Below are 27,466 nucleotides of genomic sequence, written 5' to 3'. Positions count from 1 at the left end.
ACTAGGTAGTTTGACAGTATTGTGAGAATTAGTTGTTTAGCAGAGTGATGCCTGGGGGTGGGGGGACTTTCCTTGTGTCTAGTTGTTTTGGCATGCAATGCTCTATAGTGTCTTGAGGGGAAAAGTTGAAATAATTTATGTCCAGAATATGAGGGGTCTGTAGATATTTCCACAGCTCTCTTTCTGGATCATGCAGTAGATCGGTCAATGGAAGGCAAGCTGGTAGCAATTGTTTTTTCTGCAGTTCTAACTATCCCTTGAACTCTGTGTCTGTCTTGTTTGGTTGCAGTGCCAAACCAGAGAGTTATAGAGGTGCAAATGACAGACTCAGTAATTCCTTTGTAGAACTTTATCAGCAGCTCCTTGGGCAGTCTAAGCTTTCTGAGTTGGCAGAGGAAGAACATTCTTTGTTGTGCTTTTTTTGATGACATTTTTGATGTTAGGTGTCCATTTTAAATTCTGAGATATAATAGAACCTAGAAACATGAAGGTCTGTACTGTTGATACTGTGATTTCTAGTATTGTAAGAGGTGGTAGAATAAGAGTATTTCTGCTAAACTCTACTATGATTTCTACAGTTTTAAGTGTGTTCGATTCAAGATTGTTCCAGCTGCACCACAAGGCTAGTTGTTCAGCTTCCCGTCTGCATGCAGATTCATTGTCTCCAACATTCAAGTATCAATACAAAGTATGTATCCACACGTCATCACAAGAGTATCACTCCAGTCGGTTGTGTCTGCAGGGGCAAAGACTTTTGAGGCATGAGATTTTAAGAAAGAAAACATCCCCTCCCATAGTCTGCAAATAAATGAAAGCTGCCTCCTTCAAATCCGGCCCCTAAAAGGTCCTTTTCCCTGGTTAGATGAACACTAAGCACCGTTCAAAAACAGGCTTCGGGTATTTTTAAGCAACGATTGGGGAAATTTTCGGGGAGAAAATACTTCGCTGTTTCTGCGGGTTCAGTTTACGATTAACTTACGGCCGCGGTGTATTTGCACAGGCTGCGTGTGTGCTCAATAGAGGCGGGCCAGGAAGTAATCAAGCTAGGTTTTAAGTTGGGTGATTTACCGAGGTAGAAACTGCAGACAAGAATTTTTTTTTTTAATGTCCGTACTTGCCGGTTCAGCGCCCAGCCTTCAAGTTTTCTTCTGCAGTTTCGTGTGCCCCGGATGTCGTGCAGAGTTTTCCCTGTAGTCTCCGAAGTTGTTTGAAGAGGGAGCTAACGGGAAATTTCAAAGAGTAACTTTAACGCTTTTATTTTGGCGGGGGACAGACGAGCGGAGAGGGAAATTGCTGTTGCATATTTTTTTGACTCGGGATTTTATCTTTCTTTTGCACCACCGCAAGTCCTTATTTAAAGATCGAAACTTTTTGCCCTTCCCTTTTTAAAAAGAGATTGTACGGCTGCACGAGAAGGCGCAGGCGCTCAATTTATACCTGGCTGTTACATTCTCCCCGAGGTAAGAGGAATAGCGAGCTTGATGAAATGTGGGAAAAATAAGGAATTGTTCCTACTCTTAAGAGCTTTGTGACCACAATTTCCAGCAAGCCCGGACCCCGTGGCCTTTGGTTCTTCAGCAGGGAGAGCTCTGCCTTCTTTGGCAGTGGGCTGAAATATCTTTTATTTTAAGGGATTGAGGCTTAAGGGATTGGTAGCACCTTTCGAAAGAAAACCCCAGACTATTAAAAAGGTAAATGGGGAGGGAACTTAAGATAAAGAAAACAGCGTTTTTCAAACTTGCGAGTCCAAGTTTGAAAAACTGCTATAAAGTGAACTAGTGCCATTAAATCAGTATTTAGTGCCAAGAATAGTTACCTATGCATAAGTTGGAAGCGGTTCGGTGCAGGGTTTAAGTGAGGGCTGAGATTGGATCTATAATGCTGGGCTCCCTCTGGAAGTTGGGCCGTGTCTGTTTCCAAGGTCCATTGGATACTTTTCTGATAAGATTGTACTTCATTTTGCTACTGAAAGAAAACAAGTATCTATTTGTTCACTGGTTGTGTCAAGCTCGCCACGTCATGTGACGTTTCACGATGTATCGCAACTTTTCCCCCATTGCCGGAGCTGGGGTGGGTGCGGTTTTGGCATGATGCATTCGGCCCGTGGGCCGGCAGTTTGACACCCCTGCATATCACATATGCATCAGACATTTATTAGCTTCATGGGTTTATTGAAACTTTGGCAACCCACACTTTTAACCCTTATTCAGCTGACAGCAGACTGTTCTCATCTGCCTCGAAAGCAGATTGAGGTTAAAAGAGTCAAGATGGCGGCCACTGCTGTGTGATTGAAGTATGTGCCCTTCATATATGTGCCAATATCACAAGCACGGATGAAGGGATTGGGTGGTCTTGGGCGCGGTCTTCACCTTTTTATTTTTGTAATTTGTAAGCTGCTTTGATTTGGGCTTAGGTTACTAATACATCGATACTATTGGTAGTGAACCTTGACTTAAGATGCATAAATCAGATTTGTATGCCTTGATAAACAGGTAGCATTTTTTTTCTTCTTCTTTCACAGTCTGCTTACTAATGTAATAGTGAAAGGAAAATTTGCTTTTTAAAGAAAAGGCCACCTCTCTCAATAGGTGTGGAAGGTATGACAGGGATAATACTGTAATTTATAATGTGCCTGAAAATAGAGGCTGTCTTGTTGAACAATAGGTTATGTTGAACTTGGTCAGGGACCAAAGAAAAATGGAGTGGAACACTAATTTCTAGCATTCTATAGCCAGAAGGGCATTCAATTTGCTAGGAATTCTGGGATTTCTAATTCCAACCAATCAGGAGAAACCTGGGTTAGGAATAGAAGAAATAGGGCATCTCTCTTCCAGTTCACATTAGACTTATTTAAATGAATATCTAATTACCTTTTGGGATAAGTTCCCTTGAAAATGTTGTTCTCATTGAAATAGCTAATATTTTGCAACTTTTTGCAGCTCTCTTAATCCTTTTGGAGTGCTATTTTCTGGTGTTTTATTGCCTTTGTCAGAAACTGTGCGCTTCATTTGCATACAAGTCATCCCCAGGGAAAATGGCACTGGACAGAATCCAGGTACTACTGATAATTAAGAGCACTGAAAGGTAGGAATAGAAGGTGGCAAGAGTATATGCTAGGGTAGCCCAGAACAAAATCCTACAAGCCAACCTCCAGAGCTTTACCACAGATGTTGTTGTTGTTAGTTGTGAAGAATGGTGCAATTCTTTGGCACTGCCTTTTTTGGAATTGGAATGTAAACTGATCTTTTCCAATCCTTGGCCACTGTTGAGTTTTCCAAATTGAGTGTAGCACTTTTACTGCATTGTCTTTTAACATTTTGAATAGCTCAGCTGGAATACTGTCACCTCAACTAACTTTGTTGTTGCTCATCTTTCCTAAGGCCCACTTCACTTCACATTCTAGGATGTCTGGCTCGAGGTCAGTGACCAGCTCATCATGGTTATCTGGGATGTTAAGCTCATTCTTGTATAGTTCTTCTGTGAAATTTTGCCACTTCTTCTTAATCTCTTCTGCCTGTGTTAGGTCCCTGCCATTTTGGTCCTTTATCATACCCATTTTTGCACAAAACGTTCCCTTCGTCTCTCCAATTTTCTTGAAGAGATCTCTAGTTCTCCCTATTCTATTGTTTTCTTCTATTTCTTTGCACTGTTCATTTAAGAAGGCACTCTTATCTCTTCTAGCCATTCTCTGGAATTCTGCATTCAATTGGGCGTATCTTTTTCTCCCTTGCCTTTTGCTTCCCTCCTGTCCTCAGCTATTTGCAAAGCTTCCTCAGACAGCCATTTTGCTTTCTTGCATTTCTTTTTCTTTGGGATGGTTTTAGTTACTACTTCTTGTACAATGTTACGAACCTCCGTCCATAGTTTTTCAGGCACTCTGTCTATCAGATCTAATTCCTTAAATCTATTTGTTACCTCTACTGTATATTTGTCAGGGATATGATTTAGTTCATACCGGAGTGGCCTAGTGTTTTTCCCTACTTTCTTCAGTTTAAGCCTAAATTTTGCAATGAGAAGCTCATAGTCTGAGCCACAGTCAGCTCCTGGTCTTGTTTTTACTGACTGTATAGAGCTTCTCCATCTTTGGCTGCAGAGCACATAGTCAGTCTGATTTCTGTGTTGACCAGCTGGTGATGTCCATGTGTAGAGCCGTCTCTTGGGCTGTTGTAAAAGAGTGTTTGCTATGACCATCGTATTCTCTTGACAAAATTTTATCAGTCTTTGCCCTGCTTCATTTTGTACTCCAAGGCCAAACTTGCCTGTTATTCCGGTTATCTTTTGGCTTCCTACTTTAGCATTCCAAACCCCCATGATGATAAGGACATCATTTTTTGGTGTTAGTTCTATAAGGTGTTGTAGGGCTTCACAGAACCAGTCAATTTCATCCTCTTCAGCACTGGTGGTTGGGGCATAGACTTGGACTACTGTGATATTGAATGGTTTGCCTTGGATTCGAACTGAGATCATTCTGTCATTTTGAGGATTATATCGCACTATTGCTTTTCCTACTCTTTTATTGAGTATGAAGGCTACTCCATTTATTCTGATGGATTCTTGCCCGCAGTAGTATACCTGATGGTCATCTGAATTAAATTCACCCATTCCTGTCCATTTTAGTTCGCTGATTCCTAAGATGTCAATGTTCAGTCTTGTTATCTCTTGTTTGACCACGTCCAGCTTTCCTTGATTCATGGATCTTACATTCCAGGTTCCTATGGAGAAAAAAATCTTTACAGCACCGGACTTTCCTTTCACCACCAGACAGAACCACAATTGAGCGTCCTTTCGGCTTTGGCCTAGTCGTTTCATTCTTTCTGGCGCTACTAGTACTAGCCCTCTGCTCTTCCCCAGTAGCATATTGGACGCCTTCCGACCTGAGGGGCTCATCTTCCAGCGTCATATCATTTTGCCTTTTGGTACTGTCCATAGGGTTTTCATGGCAAAGATACTGGAGTGGATTGACATTTCCTTCTCCAGTAGATTGCATTTTGTCAGAACTCTTTGCTATGACCTGTCCGTCCTGGGTGGCCCTGGACGGCATAGCTCTCATAGCTTCATTGAATTACGCAAGTCCCTTCGCCACGACAAGGCAGTAATCCATGAAGGGGTCACCACAGATAAGAATAGCCATTTAGGCTGCCAGATAACTAAACTGTTTATGTAGGAATATTCAAAGAAAACAATGTAAGGAGGAAATGTTTAAATTTATAAGCAGGACCTATATATAAGGAGAACACTGGAGCTTCTGGTGAAACAAAGAGAGGAACTTAAAACAAATGTCAAACAATTCAAACGATTTTTGTATGGTAATATAGGTTTTTTTTCCCCTTTTATTTTCAGAATTGAGCAGAGCTCTTCCGTGCACTTGCCACCTGTGAGAAAACAGGATGTGCTTGTCCCTGCTTATACCTGATCCTCAGAGCAATCAAATTAATCATAGGTCTATCGTAGCAGATGGCCTAGCTTGAAACATTTTTCAGAATGCTTCTATTTTCATTCTATTTCTCCCCACTTCTGCCTTAGCACTGCAGTTACACAGCAAATCAAAGAAGAGAGGAAATAGACATTAAGACAGACTTGGTTCATGGGGAAAAATCATATGATTGAAAAGAGTTTCTGCCTTAGCACTCTTAAGGCTTAAACCATTTTATATCCATCCTTTATAATGAAATTTACTAATAAAAGGACAAAAGAAAAATGTTTGTTCCTTCTGATTTAGAGGAGCTTGATGAGTGAAAGATTTGCTCTTAGGTCTCTACACAAAAGTAGCTTTTCAGCTAATTTGCAGAAGTACAGTTTTATAATATAACCTCCAATCTGGGAGTCCAAATCCTCCACTTTCTCTAGCTTCCTGTAGCATTTTCGCTTTGATTCGTGGTTTTTTCCCTTGCCAAATAAATTTCAATATTATTGTATTCAGTTCATCAAAGTAAGCTTTTTCTAGTTTTACCAGAATCATTTGGAATAAGAAAAGTATTTTTGGTAGGATGCTCATTTTGACTGTGGCTATTCTCCCCAGCATTGACAGTTGAAGGTTTTTCCACTTTTCTAAGTCCAGTTTTATTTGTTTTAACAATTTTATATGATTATCTTCTTTCATTGTTATACATCTTGCTGTTAAGTAGATTCCCAAATACTTAACTTTTTTGACTATTTGGAGGTTTGGTTTTTTTGCAAGTTGAGTTTTCTGTTTTTCTGTTAAGTTCTTTGTCAAGACTTTAGTGTCAGGCTTGCTACTTCACCATATTTTTCTATTGTCTCCAGCAATTTCATGCTTGTTTCAAGAGGTTCTTCCAATATGAAATTGCAAATGCTTGCAATTTATATTTTTCATCCTTATCCCCAGTCTTTTAATTTCAATATCTTGTCTAATATTTTTATTCAGTACTTCCAATGTTAATATAAATAACAATGGAGCTAAAGGACATCCCTGTCTTGTACCCTTTTTGATATTAAAGTTTTCTGTATAGTCTCCATTTACAATTATTCTAGCAGTCTGTTTGTCGTAAATTGCATGAATTGCATTCACAAAGTTTTTCCCAAAGTCCATTTCAGCAAGTTGCTGGAACATAAATTGTCAGTTTACATTATCAAATGCTTTTTGTGCATCAAGGAATATTAATGCCATCTGTTTGCCTGGATGGACTTCATAGTACTCTAAAACATCACGGATCATTCTTAGGTTATTTTTTATCTGTCTTTTAGGCAAAAAGCTGTTTTGGTCTGTATGTATAAATTCAATCAGAAATTTCTTAATTCTTTCTGCCATTATCGAAGCAAAGATTTTATAGTCTACATTTAGTAATGAAATTGGTCTATAGTTTTTTATATGTGTCAAGTCTGTATCTTCTTTAGGTATTAAAGTGATATTGGCTTCAGTCCATGACTTTCGTGTTTTAGCTTCCAGGAGAATTTCATTGCAGAGTTCTTTCAAAGTCTTGTAATGAAATGTAAAATTCTGCAGGTAGCTGATCTGGCCCTGGAGTCTTATCCTTTTTTTTGCCTTTTTATAGGTTCTATAATCTCCATCATTGATATTGATCCATTTAAAATATTTTGAATGTTCTCTGGAATTTTTGGTAAGTCTGCTTTTTTAAAATACTACTGTATTTTTTCCTTAGGAATTTCCTCTGCCTTACAAAGTGTCTCATAGTAATCTTTAATATATTTTTTCATTACCTCATTTAACCAATGTATTGATTAACAACAAAAATTTTGGCTCAATTGAGGTTGTAAGTCAAGTACTACCTGTAGTGTGATTTATAAGAGTGGAGATGAAGCTGTGGGGAACTCCTGGTTGGAAAGCCTTTGTCTCTGGCACATCCTGGGTTCCTGCATTCTTGTCACTGGGATCTGGGACATTGGATGATAGTCAGTAGGTGGTAGAACAGAATCAATAGGCTCATTTTCATGAGCTGCTATTGAAGTTGTAAGTTTGCATATTCCTTCACAGAAATGGATTTTGATCAGGATCTTCTTCTTCTTCTTCTTCTTCTTCTTCTTCTTCTTCTTCTTCTTCTTCTTCTTCTTCTTCTTCTTCTTCTTCTTCTTCTTCTTCTTCTTCTTCTTCTTCTTCTTCTCTAACCTTTACATTCAAATTAATAAATTGTGGTTTGTATTAGTATTTTGAAGTAGCATCATTGTATGTTGTTGTTGTTGTTAGTTGCGAAGTCGTGTCCGACCCATCGCGACCCTATGGACAATGTTCCTCCAGGCCTTCCTGTCCTCTACCATCTTTTGGAGTCCATCTAAACTCACGCCTACTGCTTCAATGACTCCATCCAGCCACCTCATTCTCTGTCGTCCCCTTCTTCTATTGCCCTCAATCTTTCCCAGCATTAGGCTCTTCTCCAGTGAGTCCTTCCTTCTCATTAGGTGGCCAAAGTATTTGAGTTTTAGCTTCAGGATCTGGCCTTCTAAAGAGCAGTCAGGGTTGATCTCCTCTAGGACTGACCGGTTTGATCGCCTTGCAGTCCAAGGAACTCGCAGGAGTCTTCTCCAGCACCATAGTTCAAAGGCTTCAATTCTTTGGCGCTCAGCCTTTCTTATGGTCCAACTTTCACTGCCATACATTGCAACTGGAAAGACCATAGCCTTGACTATACGCACTTTTGTTGACAGGGTGATGTCTCTGCTTTTTAGTGTGCTGTCTAGATTTGCCATGGCTTTCCTCCCGAGGAGCAAGTGTCTTTTAATTTCTTGACTACAGTCCCCATCTGCAGTGATCTTGGAGCCCAGGAAAATAAAATCTGTCACTACCTCCATTTCTTCCCCATCTATTTGCCAGGAATTGAGAGGGCCAGATGCCATGATCTTGGTTTTCTTAATGTTTAGTTTCAACCCAAGTTTTGCACTCTCCTTCTTCACCTGCAACAAGAGGCTCTTTAGTTCTTCTTCACTTTCTGCCATTAGAGTGGTATCATCTGCATATCTTAGGTTGTTGATGTTTCTTCCAGCAATCTTAATTCCAACTTTTGATTCATCTAGCCCTGCCTTTCTCATGATGTGCTCTGCATATAAGTTAAATAGGCAAGGCGACAGTATACAGCCTTGCCGGACTCCTTTCCCAATTTTGAACCAATCAGTGGTTCCGTGTCCAGTTCTCACTGTTGCTTCTTGGCCCGCATATAGATTTCTCAAGAGACAAATAAGATGGTCTGGTATGCCCATCTCTTTAAGGACTTGCCAGAGTTTGTTATGATCCACACAATCAAAGGCTTTAGCATAGTCAATGAAGCAGAAGTAGATGTTTTTCTGGAACTCTCTAGCTTTCTCCATGATCCAGCGTATGTTAGCAATTTGATCTCTAGTTCCTCTGCCTCTTCGAAATCCTGCCTGTACTTCTGGTAGTTCTCGATCCACATACTGCTGGAGTCTAGCTTGTAGAATTTTAAGCATAACTTTACTAGCATGAGAAATGAGTGCAATGGTGCGATAGTTTGAACATTCTTTGGCACTGCCTTTCTTTGGAATTGGAATGTAAACTGATCTTTTCCAATCCTGTGGCCACTGTTGAGTTTTCCAAATTTGCTGGCAAATTGAGTGTAGCACTTTTACTGCATCGTCTTTTAAGATTTTTAATAGCTCAGCTGGAATACTGTCACCTCCACTAGCTTTGTTGTTGCTCAGCTTTTCTAAGGCCCACTTCACTTCACATTCTAGGATGTCTGGCTCGAGGTCAGTGACCACCTCATTGTGATTATCAGGGACGTTAAGCTCATTCTTGTATAGTTCTTCTGTGTAATTTTTCCACCTCTTCTTAATCTCTTCGGCCTCTGTTAGGTCCCTGCCATTTTGGTCCTTTATCATGCCCATTTTTGCATGAAACGTTCCTTTCATCTCTCCAATTTTCTTGAAAAGATCTCTGGTCCTCCCTATTCTATTGTTTTCTTCTATTTCTTTGCATTGTTCATTTAAGAAGGCATTCTTATCTCTTCTAGCTATTCTTTGGAATTCTGCATTTAATTGGGCATATCTTTCTTTTTCTCCCTTGCCTTTCGCTTCCCTCCTTTCCTCAGCTATTTGCAAAGCTTCCTCAGACAGCCATTTTGCTTTCTTGCATTTCTTTTTCTTTGGGATGGTTTTGGTTGCTACCTGTTGTACAATGTTCCGAACCTCTGTCCATAGTTCTTCAGGCACTCTGTCTATCAGATCTAATTCCTTAAATCTATTTGTCACCTCTACTGTATATTCAACAGGGATATGATTTAATTCATACCTGACTGGCCTAGCGCTTTTCCCTACTTTCTTTAATTTAAGCCTAAACTTTGCAACAAGAAGCTCATGGTCTGAGCCACAGTCAGCTCCTGGTCTTGTTTTTACTGACTGTATAGAGCTTCTCCATCTTTGGCTGCAGAGCATATAGTCAATCTGATTTCTGTGTTGACCGTCTGGTGATGTCCATGTGTAAAGCCGTCTCTTGGGTTGTTGGAAAAGAGTGTTTGCTATGACCATCGTATTCTCTTGACAAAATTCTATCAGCCTGTGCCCTGCTTCATTTTGTACTCCAAGGCCAAACTTGCCTGTTATTCCAGTTATCTTTTGGCTTCCTACTTTAGCATTCCAATCCCCCATGATGATAAGGACATCATTTCTGGGTGTTAGTTCTATAAGGTGCTGTAGGGCTTCATAGAACCGGTCAATTTCATCCTCTTCAGCACCGGTGGTTGGGGCATAGACTTGGACTACTGTGATATTGAATGGTTTGCCTTGGATTCGAACTGAGATCATTCTGTCATTTTGAGGATTGTATCCCAGTATTGCTTTTCCTATTTTTTTATTGACTATGAAGGCTACTCTATTTCTTCTGAGGGATTTCATGATTTAATGGTCTTTATTCCTGATTTCTGAGCTTGTCAAATCTAGACTGAGGTGACAAATATAAAAATATATTTTTCCCATTTAATTTAAATGTAATTTATCTTTTGTGTCTATTAAAGTAAAAAAATGGAGGAAAACATTCCTAGTCAAATATTTTGCTTGTGTCATCTTTCGTGTTTTCATTTTTCCTTGGAAGTAAGTGGGAACAGGATAAAGTCTATTGCAAGAGGAAAGTCAGCTGAGGACCTTACAGTATCTTATAGTTATTGATTATTGATTGATTGATACAGCTACTGAGCTTTATTTTCATTAATCTGGAGATGTTTGGCAGTGTCAAAGTTGCATGACATTTGCTTTTAAAGTGATTGAAAGGGTAAAATAGCAGGGCTCTTTTGACTGCCTATTGCCCCAAATCATTTCTAATATACCAATGTTCTATTTTCTCCACAGTTTAAAGTTTTAATATTTTTGAATTTGCTGTTAAAACATCATCACATAGGTTGATTATTCTTTTCATATAAGTAGCCCCAATACATGTGCAGACGCTGGGAACAGAGATAAATAGGGATATTGGAATTATATTTTCTGATCCAATTTTTTTTTTGAAACCCCACATCTATCAGTACATTGCATTTACCTCCTCCTTGCATTAAACTGAGTGAGAATATTTACAGTGGAATTGAAATTTTGTTGAACAGGTAATCCTCAATTTACGACCTCAACTGAGCCCCAAATTACTCTTGCTTAGCACATTTGTTAAGTGAATTTTGACCGATTTTTTGACCTTCCTTGCCACAGTTAAGTGAATCACTGCAACTGTTACGTTAATAACACAGTTGTTAAGGGCAGGGCTTTTCAACCTTTTCACCCATTGTACCATTTTTAGGATATGGCAACATCTGAGTACCACCAGTCACCTAGCAAGGTGTCAAAAACTGGATGACCAAAGAAAAAAAAGAAAAAAGTGATGAAGTACAGGTAGTCCTCGACTTACAACAGTTCATTTAGTGACTGTTTGAAGTTACAATGCCACTGAAAAAAGTGCCCCCCAAGCCACGGCCGAGCAAGACACCTGCCTGCCCGCCCGGCGGCACTCTTCCTCCTGTCCAAGGTTTTCATTGTTGTGAACATTTCTGTTGAGGATTGGCAGCGGGGGTGGAGGGGGTTGTTTGGTTTTTATTCCCCACCCCTCTGCTAGGTGGTTGCAGCAGGTTTTGGTTATTTCACATGACCCTGGGACACTGTGACCGTCATAAATATGAATCAGTTGCCAAGTATCTGAATGTAAATCACAAGACCCTGGAGATGCTGCAACATTCCAGCTGATCGGTGCTTCTTCTGGGCTCAGCAGAAGCGCCAGGATCAGTGCCGAACTTCAGCTGGAGCCTGGCGCTGATCCTGGCACTTCCGCTGAGCCCTGACAGCCCCGAAGAAGCACTGATCCTGGTGCTTCCACTGAGCCCTGACAGCCCTGCAGCTCCAGCCATCTCTCACTCAGGCTTGTGGTTCAGCTCATTCCCCTTCCCTGTACTTTTCTAGGATGGTCGCATACCACCTGCCAGATGCCAATGTATCACAGGTGGTACCCGTACCACTGGTTGAAAAGCCCTGGTTAAGGGAATCTGGCTTCCCCATTGACTTTGTTTGACAGAAGGTCACAAAAGGTAATCACATAATCCTGGGACACTTGCTTAACAGTAATTAGGACTATAATTTCTATTGGTAAGCGAAGTAACCATAGGGGTAGTATTACATGACTGTGCCACTTAGCAATGGCAATATTTGTAATCTCCAGTTGCTGTTATTAAGTGAGGACCACACAGGTTGCTAATGGCTTCCAACTTCCTGCCACCTTCCCTGTTGACTTATGCTTGTGCAAAACTGGCAGGGAAGGTTGCAAATTGCAAACACTGCGGCAGTAAAAAAAATCTAGGCCAGTTACTGACTGCTCAGATCATGATCATGTGACTGCTGGGACCCTGTGACAACTGAAACTTTGAGGACTGGTCATAACTATCATTGTTCATTGATATAGTTAGTTTGAATAGTTGCTGAAGAATTGTGGTTGCTAACCAAGGACTTTCTGTAGTTGGATTTGATAGATAAAGAAGAGTGGACTTTTGCAAATTACACTGTATCAAAACACTAGAATTATTGGTTGATTATATGCCATTAAGTCAGTGTTTACTCTTCGCAACCACACAGGTAGAATTTCTCCAGGATGATCTGTCCCTAATTTGATCCTTCAGGACTTCTGATGTAGGTTGTTTATAAAAATGGGAAAGTACAAGTGCTGATATAGAACAGAAATGAGTAGTATCTGGTCTATGGCCAGGAATGAATGTTGAAAGAAGTGAAAGTGTCTGTGTATAAGAGCTTGCATTGGCTCTCTTTATTATATGGAAGTGAGAGTTGGATATTTTAGAAGAAGCATTAAATCAGTAGAATGCACGAGGAATGGATTACTTAAGACGTGTGTATGGCTAAATAAGAGATGACAAAGTTTAGAATAAACTGGACAGCCCAGTCCACTTTGGGTCATCATTTCAGAGCTATTTCTTTACCTAAACAAAGAAACAGAATGACCAAGGACAGGTAAAAAAAGTTGTGGAGTCAGAGGGACTTCTGACTTCCTGCTGGTTTCCCCATTGAGTTTCCTGGTGGGAATCTGGCATCAAAAATGGCAGAAATTCCCTCCCTTTGTAGTAGGCAGCTAAGTGACTGCTGATGGGTGGGGAAAGGAGTGAAGGAAGGCAAAGCTAGCTGGGGAACTGTCGTGGAATATTGAAAATTAAGATCACATGACTACAGCAAAAGCATACCAGTAGCACTGAAGTAGCCACAATTTGCCCAAATTTCATGGGTCCCAAGTTGTGGATCACATTCTGTAAATTAGCCCATCCGAGTTATCCTGGTTCAAAAATGCTTGCTCTATGATGCAGCATTTTGCCAGGTTAAAGGTCATGACAAGAGTTTTAGTGAAAGACAGAGGCACATTGAATACAAAATTAGGTATGAAACAAGCATACTGAGGTGGTTTGATCATGAAGGCATGATGTTGGAATTGCAGGGAAAATATGTGAAGGAAAAGTGAACAGGTTGAGAAAAGGAAGAATGAAAAAATTATAATTGGATAAGATTCATGTGAACCTGAAGAAGAGAAAGGATAAAACTTGAACCAAAAGCTGTATGAAGAAAGAAGCAAATACAGTATTCATGCATAGAAAAGTATGGGAAGACTTAGTAAATTACAGCTAGGAAATTAGCTGTAATTTCCGTACTCCATGCTTTATTTCTTGGGTTACTGCTTACTCCAAAAGAGAATTGTGTCTGTCTGTTTATCTATCTTTGTGTACACAGTGCATTCAGAGAGGAAACATTCATTTTAAATGATTACTTTTTCCTTTCAGGAAAATGAGGAGGCTTTTGAGGTGCTGGACATGCTTGCCTTTCATCCTTTGCACTATTCCAACTAATTGTGGATCGACTCAGGATATCTGTAAAATCACAGATAAAATAGCAGACTGTACTCATTTAAAACTGTCTCAAATTCCCTCCAATCTCCCAACTGACATAACAGCCTTGGATATTTCACATAACCAGCTGAAAACACTGCCACCTAAAAACCTTACGAAGTACAATCAGCTCATTTATTTAAATGTGGGATTCAATTCCATCTCTAAACTAGAGATGCACTTGTGCCTCAGTTTACCTTGGTTAGAGGTGCTGAGGCTGGAGCACAATCAGCTGCGTACATTACGTGGAGAAGTTTTTACTTCTTGTACCAATCTGAGAGAGCTTAATTTGGGATTCAACTTTCTGAATGCAAAAAATGATCCTTTCAAAAATCTGAAGGTAAGTCCAAGCTTTGATCTGCCATTTTGTAAGTTCATATGATTGAAGGTTCTACAACTTTAAGGTTAGCGTGACGTGACCATATGTGAATATGATTTGACTGAGTTATACTAGCATTGTCTCCCTAAATAATAATTCTTTTGACTGATATTGATTCTCCAGATTTTTTGATGGAGCTGTTTCCTGGAAGAAGAAAAGATCTCTTTAACAGAAAGGGTTTAATGCCTTCTGTAATGCCTTCTCTAATTTTTTGCTATTTAGTGATAGAAGAGTTTATGTTTATTGTTCTCAAATGTCTCCTTTTATCCATTGTTTTCTTGTCCCATGCTTCTTGTTATTTCAAATCGTGCATGACTGGCATATAGATATGCTGCCTGCTCTGAGTCAGAATTAGAATTGTGTACATAAATGAAGATAAACATACTTGTATAGGATGTGTAAGTATTGAATATGACATTCCTTTGTGTTTATACTGCAAAGTATATAATATGGATTCCTGTCATATAGCATGCTAATTTCTGCAGAGTTGCTTCTCTGGAATTCTGTACTTGCTATCTAAATTGAAGCAGATTGGAAACTGATGCTTTTCTGCTTCCAGCTGTCATTCTGGAAACCACTTTCTAGCATTCTTACTCTATCAGGATTCTTCTAAATAAAGGACTTAAAAGGGGTCCCCCCCTGATTTTGGTGATTTAGTTGTTCACAAATTCAGTCATAGTCCTTGTAGAACAACCGAGCAGAAATACAGTGAACATTAATGATGCAATCAAAAAACAAGGTAGCATTGCCAAAATGGTAGAATGAAATAAGTTCTCTTACAATAAACCTGTGAGATTGTTGCTGGTTGAACTCTCTTCCAGCCTCATATCACCTTTTTTCAATACAGTATCTACCAGGTTTGCTGGGTCTGCAGTTCACAATTCCAAAACACCTGAATGTTTCAACTAATTTATGGTCATCTCTAGATTTTGTTTTCCTTGACAATGTATTAGACATTCCACAAACTTAGTCATTTCATGAAAAAGTAGTAAACCAGTAAGAAGATATAAGTGCAGTTTACACCAAAGGTTCACAGCAAAGGAAAGGGATTCTAAGGTAACACTGGCTGTTGCCAAGGAAAGGGGTTCTGTATGCAATTATTTTAAGCATGTAATTGTCATACTCAAACATAGGCTTCTTAAACTTCTCACTATGCAGGGCTTTCCAGAGGGTTATTTTGAAGAGTTGGTTTACCATACCAGTATAGCAAGTGAGATTTAGATGCTGAGAAAAGATGTAATCACAATGACACATAGGATCATTATAAAAATAATATTGTTAACAAGAAAATAAGCTGGGTATGTGTAAAAATACACAAACATACATGCTGCTGAGAGTCTGGATTTCAATAGGGTAGAAATGTGGAAAACTTTATAGATAGATAGATAGATAGATAGATAGATAGATAGATAGATAGATAGATAGATAGATAGATAGATAGATAGATAGATAGATACAGAAAGAAAGACAGGCAGGCAGGCAGACAGAGACAAATAGACAGAAAGTTTGAAGAGATCCACATTCTCTGGAAAATCTCTAATGAAAATGGGTGTGGGCCAACAGTCAGCTGTTCTGTTGTAGGAGATGCCCATAATGCAATCTCTACTGAAGTCCTCTCAATTTCTTAAAATCAAAGACAACTCACCAAATAATCATATGTTGAAGACCACAGGATCAGTTTTATTATTATTTGATTTATTTGATTTGATTTAGATGGCCTACTTAGTAAAGCAATTCCTGGTGGCAGGCACAATGAGAACATCAGCATAACACCAAGTAATAGAAATAATTAAAAACACACATTAACAGCAGAAATGCAAAGAATGACAACCAAGGTTAAACCCAACAAACAAGTTTGATTTATAATGACTTAAATTTCGTAATTTTTCAAACTTTGTATAGGTAGGAAGAGAGAAAGCTAATGAATTAATGCTTCTCAGTTTTCTAGTAATTTGGAAATATATTTTGGACTGTAATTATCAGACTCTCTAGGTCCTGGCTATTTCATATGAGAGTTGCAGTCCAAAAATGAAGTCACCAAGCTGTCTATTCTTGCTCTTATGTAGTGTTTCTTTATTTTCCCTAGATGTATATGTAGAATTTAGGGTTTTGTATTGGTGGAAGAGCGTGAGGATATGCCAAATTAATGTTTTCATTTAAATATCAGATTTGCTATAACTGTAAGAAATTATCTAGATTTGTTCTAGTTAGTGTTGCACATGATTTAATTAGTGCTGTACAGAGCTTTAAAGTTTTTTTTAAAAAATGCCATAGAGCATATGGATGATACTACTTAAAGCAGCTTGCTTTTTCCCCGAGAGTGTGCTTTTGGCTTCTAAATTTGGTTTAAGGTTTTCTGAAAAGAGCTGTATGGTTTAAGGTTTTCTGAAAAGAGCTGGCTGTGCTGATGTATCAGATCCAAAGCACTGCACAGCCATAGTTTTAATTAGAAAGCCTAATATTGAATAAAATACTTGCAACTCATGAGATGAATGTAAAATAGATAATTTGCTTTCTTTATTTTCTTTTTCTCTTTGCTAGAATTTGACATTCTTGGATGTCTCTCATAATTTCCTAAGATCTACAGAATTAGGGTCTCAGCAGCAATTAGGGAATCTACAAGAGCTTGTGATGTCTCAAAACCAAATTACAGAATTAAAGAAAGAAGATCTATACTTTCTTCGTAACTCTTCATTAAAAAGATTGGACCTTTCATCAAACCCCATAAAAAAGGTAAATGAAAACATCATGCCTAGGGTCTTGGTGGCTTGAAAGAATATGGATGAAAGTTACTTAGGAATAAACAACATCATTCCTCTCTCTCTGCCTCTGTCTCTCTCTCTGTGTGTGTAGAAGTCAGAGGTCAGAATTATTGGCCATGATGGTATTCTTGAATGTACACTAGATATGGAGAAGAAACAGGAAAAGTCAAACTGATAGCTACAATTTATGATTTGTTGTTTTGTCTCTCAAAATTTCTCTGGAAAGGTTTATTCTAGGAAAATGCAGTGACTCAGACAATGACCTGTGTGAAATTAAGCACAGGAAACCTATCCGAAAGGAACAACTACCATATAAAGAAGCTATCTCTAACTGACTTTTAGAGACTCTGGAATGGAATCCCTTTTAACCTCTCCAGTGGAGCTAGCAGCTCCACTGCCTGCAGCTCTTCTTGATAGCAACTTCTGGACCCTGAAATTGTTCTTTTTAAATTAAAAATGGCCTGGGTTTTATAAGGTTAAATGAAATCTCACATTCTTTGTATGAGACTCCATATACATTGTGCTACTTAAAAATAATTTTGTTTTTTATTTTTTAAAATAAAAAACACATGGCACATGGCTCCATCCATAGCCTTAATTGCATTACAACCTGAGTTAGGTGTTGTCTAATTTGGACCTCAGGTTTCTGTGAAAATTGGAGAGAGAACAATTTTTAATTCTTTATCAAATTTAGAAACTGCCCACCACCCTCACAGAGGGACTGGGTGGTGTACAAATAAAATATAAAAACATAAAAAACTGTATATAAAATTTAAATATGAGGCAAACATAGTTAAAGTTCAACATTAAAAGTCAATTAAAAGACTTGGCAAGGACCTTCTGGGCACTAACGAGCTCCATGGCTTTGTGGTCCTCTATGAGCCCCCTGTGGGATGGCAGAGCCAGGTTCTTAGATATTTTGAAAGGCCAAGAGAGTAGGGGCCCATCTTGCATCTGAAGGGGGGAGAATGTTCCAAAGGTTGGGGGCAATGGCAGAGAAGGATCTCTTCCTGGAACCTCCCCCCCCCGGTGGAATACTTTAAGTGACAGGGTCTGCAACATACCTTCCCTGCCTAATCAGGTGGGGTGGGCTGAAGTAATAGGCAGAGTCATTTCTGTAGGTAAACTGGTCTCATGCCATGAACACTTTACATTGGACTGGAGCAAGCTGGCATCCAATGCAGTTTGCACAATAGAGGGGTTACATGCACTGTTCTTTGGGATCCCAAGATTGGTCACAAGGCAATATATACCAGCGAAGCTTATGTCTACTTTTCAAGGGTGGCTCCATCTAGAGTTCATTGCAATAGTCCAAGCGGGAGATGACCAGGGCATGAGTGACCGGGGACGTTGACTCCCTTTCCAGGAAGGGGCATAACTGGTGCACAATGCAAAGTTGAGCAAAGATCCTCCTAGTTACAAGTGCCACCTGCTCTTTGAGTAGGAACCATGAGCCTAGGAGGATCCTCAAATTATGCACTGGGAGAGTTGGCTCAAAATTTTGGGTTAGTGATGGTGGGAAGACTCAACATTTTTGTAGCTCAGTGTTTCTGTCATGTTTTAATTTTAAAACTTTTTAATTATTATTTCTAGTTTCAACCAGGCTGCTTCCATGCTATTGAAAACATATATGGTCTTGATCTGAACAACATTCCATTGGGACATGATGGCACAGAGAAACTTTGTTTGGAATTATCTGGCACAAAAATACAGAAGCTTTCATTGAGCAAAGTGCAACTTTCACGGATTTCCAATATGACCTTTAGTGGAATGAGTAAAACAAACCTTACCATTTTAAACCTATCAAATAATTATTTGTCTGTTATTGAAAATAACTCATTTATATATTTTTCAAATTTAGAAGAACTAAATCTAATGAATAACAATATTACAAAACTTTTTTCTCATTCTCTTTATGGGCTTCACAATTTGAACTATTTGAACTTGGAAAACTCAGATGTCAGAATAATTGATTCGGCTTTCCAGTGGCTAACTCACTTGAATTACCTTATTATGGATGGTAATAGATTTCTAGAGATTACTCCTCATACATTTAAAGGTTTAGAAAATTTGAAAAACTTGAGTTTATGTCAGTGCAACATAAATTCAATAACAAATATGACATTTGCTTCACTTGCAAATTCTTCCCTGCAGTTTCTCAATCTTACAAAAACTGGAATCATTTCCATCAAGTCCAAAGCTTTTTCTTGGTTAAGGCAACTAAAAATGCTTGATTTAGGTTTAAATTATATTAAGCAGAATCTTACAGGTCAGGAATTTCAAGGTCTTAGTAATATTGAGACTCTGTATCTTTCATATAACTATCAGTTGAATTTGACGAGTGAGTCATTCACTCTTATTCCAAGCCTTCGAAAGCTGAGAATGAGAAAGGTACGTTGCAGTAATCTTGCAATCACCCCCTCACCTTTTCGTAAATTAAAGAATTTGACAATCCTGGATATGGGTAACAACAATATTGCTAACATAAAGGATGATATATTTGATGGACTGCATCAGCTTGAAATTCTTGACTTGCAGCACAATAATCTGGCTCAACTTTGGAAACACACCAACCCAGATGGTCCTGTTCTCTTTCTCAAAGATCTTTACAACCTTCGTCTATTGGATTTAGAATCAAATGGCTTTGATGAGATTCCACACAAGGCTTTCCATGGCTTATCTTTATTGAGAAGCTTGAATTTAGATTCCAATCTCTTAAATCTGCTTCCCAGTTCTGTTTTCGATGATCTGACATCTCTGAGTTTTCTCTTCCTCCAGAAGAATATGATCACAGCTATTGATGAAAAAATATTTGGTGCTGTTTTCAAACATCTAAAAGTATTAAACATGGCTTCAAATCCATTTGACTGTACTTGTGACAGTATAGCTTGGTTTGTTAGTTGGCTCAATAGCAACAAAACATATATCTCAAATTTAAACAATTATCAATGCAACACTCCACCCAAATATCACTCTACTCCAGTAGCACAGTTTGATACTTCTATATGTGATAATGTCCCCTTTAAGCTAATATACATTTTGTGCACTACTTCTGTATTATTCCTCATCTTTGTAGCATTGCTTGTTCACTTTGAAGGATGGAGAATTAAATTTATGTATACTGTGGCTATAAACAGAGTATTAGGCCTCAAAGAAATAGATAGACCACAACAGCAATTTGAATATGATGCCTACATCATTCATGCCAAGAAGGACATGAACTGGGTATATAAGAACTTTATTACCCTTGAAGAAAATAATCAGCCAGCCATTCGATTTTGTTTAGAGGAACGAGATTTTGAAGCTGGAATATCTGAATTTGAAGCCATCATCAACAGCATACAGAGAAGTAGAAAAATCATATTTATTGTAACTAAACATCTCTTAAAAGATCCCTGGTGTAAAAGGTAAGTTGAAAATATTTAAATAATTGCCATTCTATTTGGGTTTTTAGGACATGTATTTAATTTTAAAGTTGTGTCTGTGAATTGCCAGGATTTCCAGCTAAGGAATCCTATTTTCTTATCTTTAAAGGAAGGTGGTGGGAATCCTTCAAGTTAATCATGTATTCTACATATTACTGTGGAAATATTGAGATTTTAGATTGTACCAGTTAAACAGCACAGATTTACTTTTCGTGTCACAGATCTTGTTCACAAAATACTACATTGTGCTTTCAAAAAATAGAGCTGATTTTTGTTAAATTTCAAGACTGCTCTATTGTATTTAAGAGAATTTAAGTTTAACAAGGCAAAAAGTATATGAAATGCATTATAAGATATATTATTTATTACATCTAGTGCTTAATTACAGTATGAGTGACACAGCTATTTGAGCAGGAATGTTATCATAAATTAACAGTCCTGGATAAATTCTTGCAAATGGGAATATTTACGGGAGTATACGCAGTGGCTCAGTGGGTTGGGATGCTGAGCTTCTCGATCAGGTTGGCAGTTTGGCGGGTCGAATCCCGAGTGCCGTGTAACAGAGTGAGTGCCTGTTACTCGTCCCAGCTTCTGCCAACCTAGCAGTTCGAAAGCAGGTAAAAATGCAAGTAGAAAAATAGGGACCACTACGGTGGGAAGGTAACAGCTTTCTGTGCGCCTTTGGCGTCTAGTCATGCCGGCCACATGACCACGGAGACGTCCTCGGACAAGCGCTGGCTCTCCGGCTTTGAAACGGAGATGAGCACCGGCCCCTAGAGTTGGAAACGACTAGCATGCATGTGCGGGGGAACCTTTACCTTTACCTAAACTTTGTCTAGTAAAGAACTTTCTTTCCAATCCTTTGCACCCAGGTCCTGAAATTTAATTTGGGAAAGGAGCTGTTTTCAGGCTTTATCAAAGCTTTGGCAGGGGCTAGAATTGCAAATCTAAGATCATCAGTGAGAAACATACAACTTGTGTCACTTAAAGAAAAGTGCTCTCAGTACCTTGTTTTCTAGTGGAAATAACATACATAATATTTCAAGTTGGCAGGGAAATCTGTCTGGTTCACTTCTGTATGTGAGATTCACAAATTTGTAATTTTTAAATCTTTATAAGTAAATTAGAATATGTTTTTGTATTAAAATCTACATTTTCACAACTTTCGTGATAAAGTTCACAACTCAACAGTGTGCACATGAAGCATATATTAATGAAATATAATCCAATGCACTCCATACAAGGGAAGAACTATTTAAAATGAATTCTAGGAAAAATGCATAGAAAAATGATCATAGATTTCTATCACTTGTACCTTTTCAATCAGAATTATGCCAAACTCCCATCCTCATTCCCCATGTTGTATTGCTATCTTTCCCTTTATATAAAAGGCACAAGAACTAAATTCTTCCAGTTACCAGGCATACAGTGTATTCAGAAAGTACTCAGACCCTTCACTTTTGTCAATTTTGTTATGTTGCTCCCTGATTCTACAGTTGTTGAAATTCATTTTTTTCCTCATTAATCTACAATCAGTACCCCATAATGAAAAAGTGAAAACAGAATTTTGGAAATGTCTGTAAATTTATTAAAAAGAAGAAACTGAAATATCCCATTGGCATAAGTATTCAGACCCTTCACTCAGTACTTTGTTGAAGCATTTCTGGCAGAAATTACAGCCTTGAGTCTTTTGGGTATGTCACGACAAGCTTTGCACACCTAGGGGATTGGGGGATTTTTTGTCGTTCTTCCCTACAAATCCTCTCAAGCTCGGTCAGGTTGGATGGTAACCGTTGGTGGACAGCCATTTTCAGGTTCCTCCAGAGATGTTCAATAAGGTTCAAGTCAGGGTTCTGGCTTGGCTAGCTTAGGACATTCACAGAGTTGTTTCTAAGTGTTGTCTTGGCTGGGTGCTTAGGATTGTTGTCATGTTGGAAAGTAAACCTTTGATTCAGTCTGAGGTCCTGAGTGCTGTGGAACAGATTTTCATTGAGGATATCCCTGTAGTTTACTCCATTCAGCTTTCCCTCAACCTGACCAGTCCCGTCTCTGCTGCTGAAAAACCCACATGACATGATGCTGCCACCACCATGCTTCACTGTTGCAATGATAGTGGGCAAGTGATGAGTGATGCCTGGTTTCCTCCAGACATAATGTTTATAATTGAGGCCAAACAGTTTAATCTTGGTTTCATCAGACCAAAGAATCTTGTTCTTCACAGTCTAAGAGTCTGGTGTTACTTAAGGAGGCATTAGCCCACTGCTCCACCAAGGCTCTTACTTCTTAGTGGCTTAAGAAGTTCCTTTGAATTCTGGGATTCTATGACACTAAATGACTTAAGTCTCTCAAATGTATTACTGATTCTAAATGATTCAAGAGAGTTAATGAATCATAAAGTTACATGTCTCTGAAACTTATAAGTAAGTCTACTAAGCCAAAACATGTCTTTTTTTTCCTTCAGGTTCAAAGTGTACCATGCTATACAGCAAGCTATTGAACAAAGTCGGGATTCTATTATACTCATTTTTCGACATGATATTCCTGATTACAAGTTAAAGAATGCACTTTGTTTACGAAGAGCAATGTTCAAATCTCATTGTGTATTGGAGTGGCCTGTGCAGAAAGAACGTCTGAATGCCTTTTACCAGCAGTTGAAATCAGCACTTCAATCTAGTAGTAGGATAATATGATTTGTTTTAAGACAAATATTGTATGCATTTCTAGGTAATTCATTCAGTGGTTAAAATACCACACTAAAAATAATGATATTGGGGGGGAAAAGTCAATGCAAAACCATTCTTCCAGGATTTTTTTTTTCTGTCCAAAATAAGAGAGTCCAAACACACAAAACAAATGAGTAACATTCGGGAATGTCAAATGTTTGCTACAAGAGAAGACAGTGAAAGTATTTGGAGGTGAGACCAAAACATAGGGTTATGTACTAAACAAAAATGTATTTGATTTTAAATCAAAAAACTAATCTCTCTCCTTCTCTTCCACATGGCTCATGTTAAAACTTGATTATCAATCTTTCCAGCAATTTCCTTTCGCTGCTTACCCACAGCTGCCTAACTCCTCTCTCTTCACCTATATGCCAATCTTTGCCTTAGCCACACCTGGGCACCATCCTTCCCACTGGTCTTCACATGACCTTCCTTTTATTTTCTAGCCACAGTGGGAGGCTGCCATCTTGCCATCTTTTCTGACTGCTCAAAACTAGCTGGCCTATACACAGCAGTTTATGCATAGAACAATTTGCATATTACCAGTACTTTGGTCTCTCTCCACTTTCTTACCCAGAAATAGGAGCTGCAAAGTAAGTTAACTTCTTGTCTTTGCTGCATAATCTTACTGGAAAAAAGAAATGTAACAAGAATAGAATCCTAATATCTGCTGCACTAGAAAAGAGGGCTTGGTGATAATACAATTGATACAGCAGTGTCTAGGGCTAACCAGTTTAATGGTATGATAATACTTGCCAGTAGTAGGCTTCCTGTTCCTGTTCTTCAGTGAAACAGCTGGAAGATTCGGAATGCCGAATCCTCCGGCTGAAAATTATTTTTGTTGGGGACCCTAAGGGGCCATAATCCACCCTGAAAGGGTGGAATGAAGGAAGAAAATCCCAGGGACTTAGGAGAGATGGTGGTCTCTCCGAACGGTCCAGGAGAAGCCTCCCAGAAACCAACGGAAGAAAAGGCTGGCTAACTCCATGTCCAGTCATAGCTGAAACAACGGAAGCCATAAGCTGTTAAACTAAGCGGATCTTAAACAGCATGTTTGAATCTGGGTAAGAATATTGATTTTCTCTATCCTACCTATTTTCCTGAAGAAGAAAGTCCCCCCAAAAAGAGATCTCTGAAGAAGGAAAAGGGGAGGGGGACTCTGCTCCCTCCCTTTTAGTAGCTGTGAAACTTACCCTTTAGAGAAAGAAAAAAGACTAAAGACAAGAAAAATGAGCAAATGCTGACATCTGCTGGTGGATGAGGATTTTTTTTCTCTGAACCTCAAAGCTTTTAGAAAATGCAGCTGTGTAAATAAAGTGGAAATAACAAAGCTGAAGCAATGAATACTTTACAAAGGGAAACATATGATAAGCAACAACAATTTCAAAGGACAATGATTTTAAACTACACAGAAATCCAGAATAATTTTGAGAGCATGAATCAACTCATTTCCAACTTAATTTCACTCCAAGAAAGTTCCCAGGAAAATACAGTAGAGATGACTGAACAAAATTCTGAGGATAGAGACTTAAAGAAGGAACCTTATAAAATGATCACTTCGCAAAAGGAAGCATATGATAAGTGGCAAAAATTTCAAAGGACAATGACCTTACACTACAAGGAAATGCAGAATAACTTTGAGAGCATGAATCAACTTATTTTCAACTTAATTTCACTTCAAGAACTTTCTCAGGAAAATACAGGAGAGATGACTAAATATAATTTTGAGAATAGAGACTTGAAGATGGAACTATATAAAAAAACCTATGATTTAATTCAAATGGGAAATATTTCATCACGTCTAAGCAACTTTGAAGATAAGGAAAAGAATGAGAAAAAATTTCTTATAGGGAAACAAATGAAGCAGCAAAACATATTAAGAAAGGCAACAACCAGAAAAAAAAGATTAAAATGAAAATTCAGGAAAAAGAAGATGATTATCAGAAAGAATATTTTAAAAAGAAACATTTGTTTGAATATGGCTGAAGAAATGGAAATTTTTTGAAATATACTACTTAGAGCAGACATGTCAAACTCAAGGCCCGGGGGCCGGATCCGGCCCGTGAAGTGGTTTCATGTGGCCTGCAAAGCCATCCTGGAAACAGTGAGGGAATGGCCCCCACTGCCTTGGCCCTGGCCCAGAGACCCTCCTTCTGCCAGAGACCCTCAGATCTATCCCACTCCTGCCCAGGCCCCCATAGGCACCCTTGATGTGAACGATGTAGAGCTGGCCATGCTCACCCAGTAGGCCATAGGCACTCTAGCCATACCCACCCAGTAGGCCACACCCACCCAGGCCATACCCACCTGGCCCCCTGAGGGCAACTGCAATGCTGATGCGGCCCTCAATGAAATTGAGTTTGACACCCCTGTCTTAGAGGGATAATTTTTTTTCCTTAACAAATGTAATGTGTTTTTTTTATTCTTCTGAAAAAAGTTGAAATGATTTAAACAAAAGCAAATGTTTTAATTATTTAAATGTGATGATTAGAAAAGCATAAAAATGTGTTTTGAATGAGAGTTAAAGGATTAGATGATTAGAACTATTGAATGGAATGCTCAAAGTTCAGACAGATTAAATACATTCTTAGCTATGGTCAAAAAGAATAAAAAATTGAGGGAATAAATATATATTAGGAGGGATATATATTTTTAAGTTGTATGTTATTTTTTTTATCTCAGTGCTCTTGTCTTTTTTTCTTGTTCTCTTTTCTTTCTTTTCTCTTTCTACTTTTTTTTACTTATTAAGAAATATAAAAGCATGAGAGGGTTTATATGGAAAAAACAGAATTAAATCCACCAATGTAAATATAGTTAAATGTTGAAAAGATTGTTACTTGTAAGAATATTTAGAATTTGGAGGGAGAAATAAACTGAAATAAACATGGTAACAGGATTTATGATAAGGCAACCAAAATGACAAATAGGATTATTGAAACTATATACTTAACTGTTGTTAATTAAAATAATGACAATTGTCTTAATCTAATGTTTTGCAAAGAAAGATACTTTGGGGAAAGGGGAAATCAAATGAAATTAACATATGGAATATAGATCATAGAAATTAATTGTTAAGGATTGTCTTATAAATGTTATCCAGACAACATTCTGTTTATAAATTACTGAATGTTTTATGTTAAAAAATTCTAATATTTATATATATATATAAAATACTTGATAGTAGGAAAGAGCAAAATATTCCTTGCCTGAATTGTTCCAGCTGTGGAACAGCTGCTTTTGAGTAGCCAGAGCAACAAAAACATACATTTTAGATATTTTGGTCATTAAGATGGGTCTGTTTTGTTCCAGATATGGGTTGTTTCTCGTGAGGCAAGTAAATGGAAAAAAAATAAGTTTTCTAACTTATGCCAAATCTGACATTTTTCCAGACTTTCTACTGAAGGGAGAGAGTTTTAAAGTGACAATGGAATTTCTCTATGAAACCTAATATTAATCTTGGGCGGTACCTGATGTATTATCAGTAGTTGAATGAATGAACCTTTATTGTCAAAGTACAACCATGTATACTCTGAGATTGGCTGAGCCTCCCTTTGTGCCCCCACCCCCAACTTACAGTGACACAAACCCTCCATCTTATTACACCATGTGAGCTAATTGCACAACACACCGGCTTCGCAAGTCAATCATGCATAAAGTTTATAAAAATTATTTCCCGTTCAAAAGCCTAACAGCCCATGGATAAAAGCTGTTCTTCAGCCTGTTGGTACCGCTGGCTATACTCCTATATCTCCTACCCGATGGTAGGAGAGTAAAGAGATACCGACCAGGGTGTGAGTTATCCCTGAGAATTTTCCTCACTCTTCCAAGGCAGCGAGCCCTGGCGATGTCCTCCAGTGGTGTCGGGACAGCCCACAATGTCTTGTGCTGTGCTCACCACCCTCTGTAATGCTTTCCTATCCGCGGCTGTCAGACCAGCATACCAAACCACAATATAGTACGAGAGGACGCTCTCTATAGTACACCAGTAAAGGAGGGTCATTAGCTGTTGTTCTACCCTGTTCTTCTGCAAGACCCTGAGAAAGTGAAGTCTCTGTTGGGCCTTTCTGGCCACCTGGGTTGTATTAACTTTCCAGGTAAGATCTTCACAGAGATAGACTCCCAGAAATTTAAAATTTAAATTTTACAATTCTTATTAATCTAAAGATGTTTAATTCAGAAGTGTATTATTAGATCAGTTTCTCTACACTGACTTGAGATATGTTTCCATACACACTATAATATAAAAATACCCTATTCTGTTATTATTCAATATGGAAGTTATCATTTATAGTCTTATAAATTTAAAAAATCAGCTGGCATGAGGTGAAGGAAAGTGCCAATT

At 38.4% G+C, this 27,466-nt stretch overlaps 1 protein-coding gene across 4 annotated transcripts; it reads left to right on the top strand.

Annotated features, from left to right (window-relative positions):
• The first annotated feature begins 1,180 nt into the window (after window positions 1-1,180).
• On the top strand, window positions 1,181-26,639 carry TLR3 (toll like receptor 3). 4 transcript variants are annotated; one of them, XM_081332249.1, is made up of 6 exons: window positions 11,008-11,298; window positions 13,731-14,175; window positions 16,756-16,947; window positions 18,570-18,750; window positions 20,263-20,383; window positions 22,863-26,639. In XM_081332249.1, exons 1-6 carry the CDS (start codon window positions 11,288-11,290, stop codon window positions 23,089-23,091), a joined length of 1,179 nt encoding a protein of 392 aa, XP_081188375.1. In that variant the 5' UTR covers window positions 11,008-11,287; the 3' UTR covers window positions 23,092-26,639. The 4 variants fall into 4 exon arrangements, with proteins under 4 accessions (XP_081188372.1, XP_081188374.1, XP_081188373.1 ...); XM_081332246.1 differs by lacking the exon at window positions 11,008-11,298 and adding an exon at window positions 1,181-1,460 and having other exon boundaries at window positions 18,570-20,383; XM_081332247.1 differs by lacking the exon at window positions 11,008-11,298 and adding an exon at window positions 7,012-7,079 and having other exon boundaries at window positions 18,570-20,383.
• The last annotated feature ends 827 nt before the right edge of the window (window positions 26,640-27,466 follow it).

This window comes from Vipera berus (assembly GCF_964194415.1).
Source record: "Vipera berus genome assembly, chromosome: 7".
NCBI lineage: Eukaryota > Metazoa > Chordata > Lepidosauria > Squamata > Viperidae > Vipera > Vipera berus.
The sequence above is the reverse complement of the archived record's forward strand: the minus strand, read 5'-3'. Positions and strand labels throughout refer to the sequence as shown.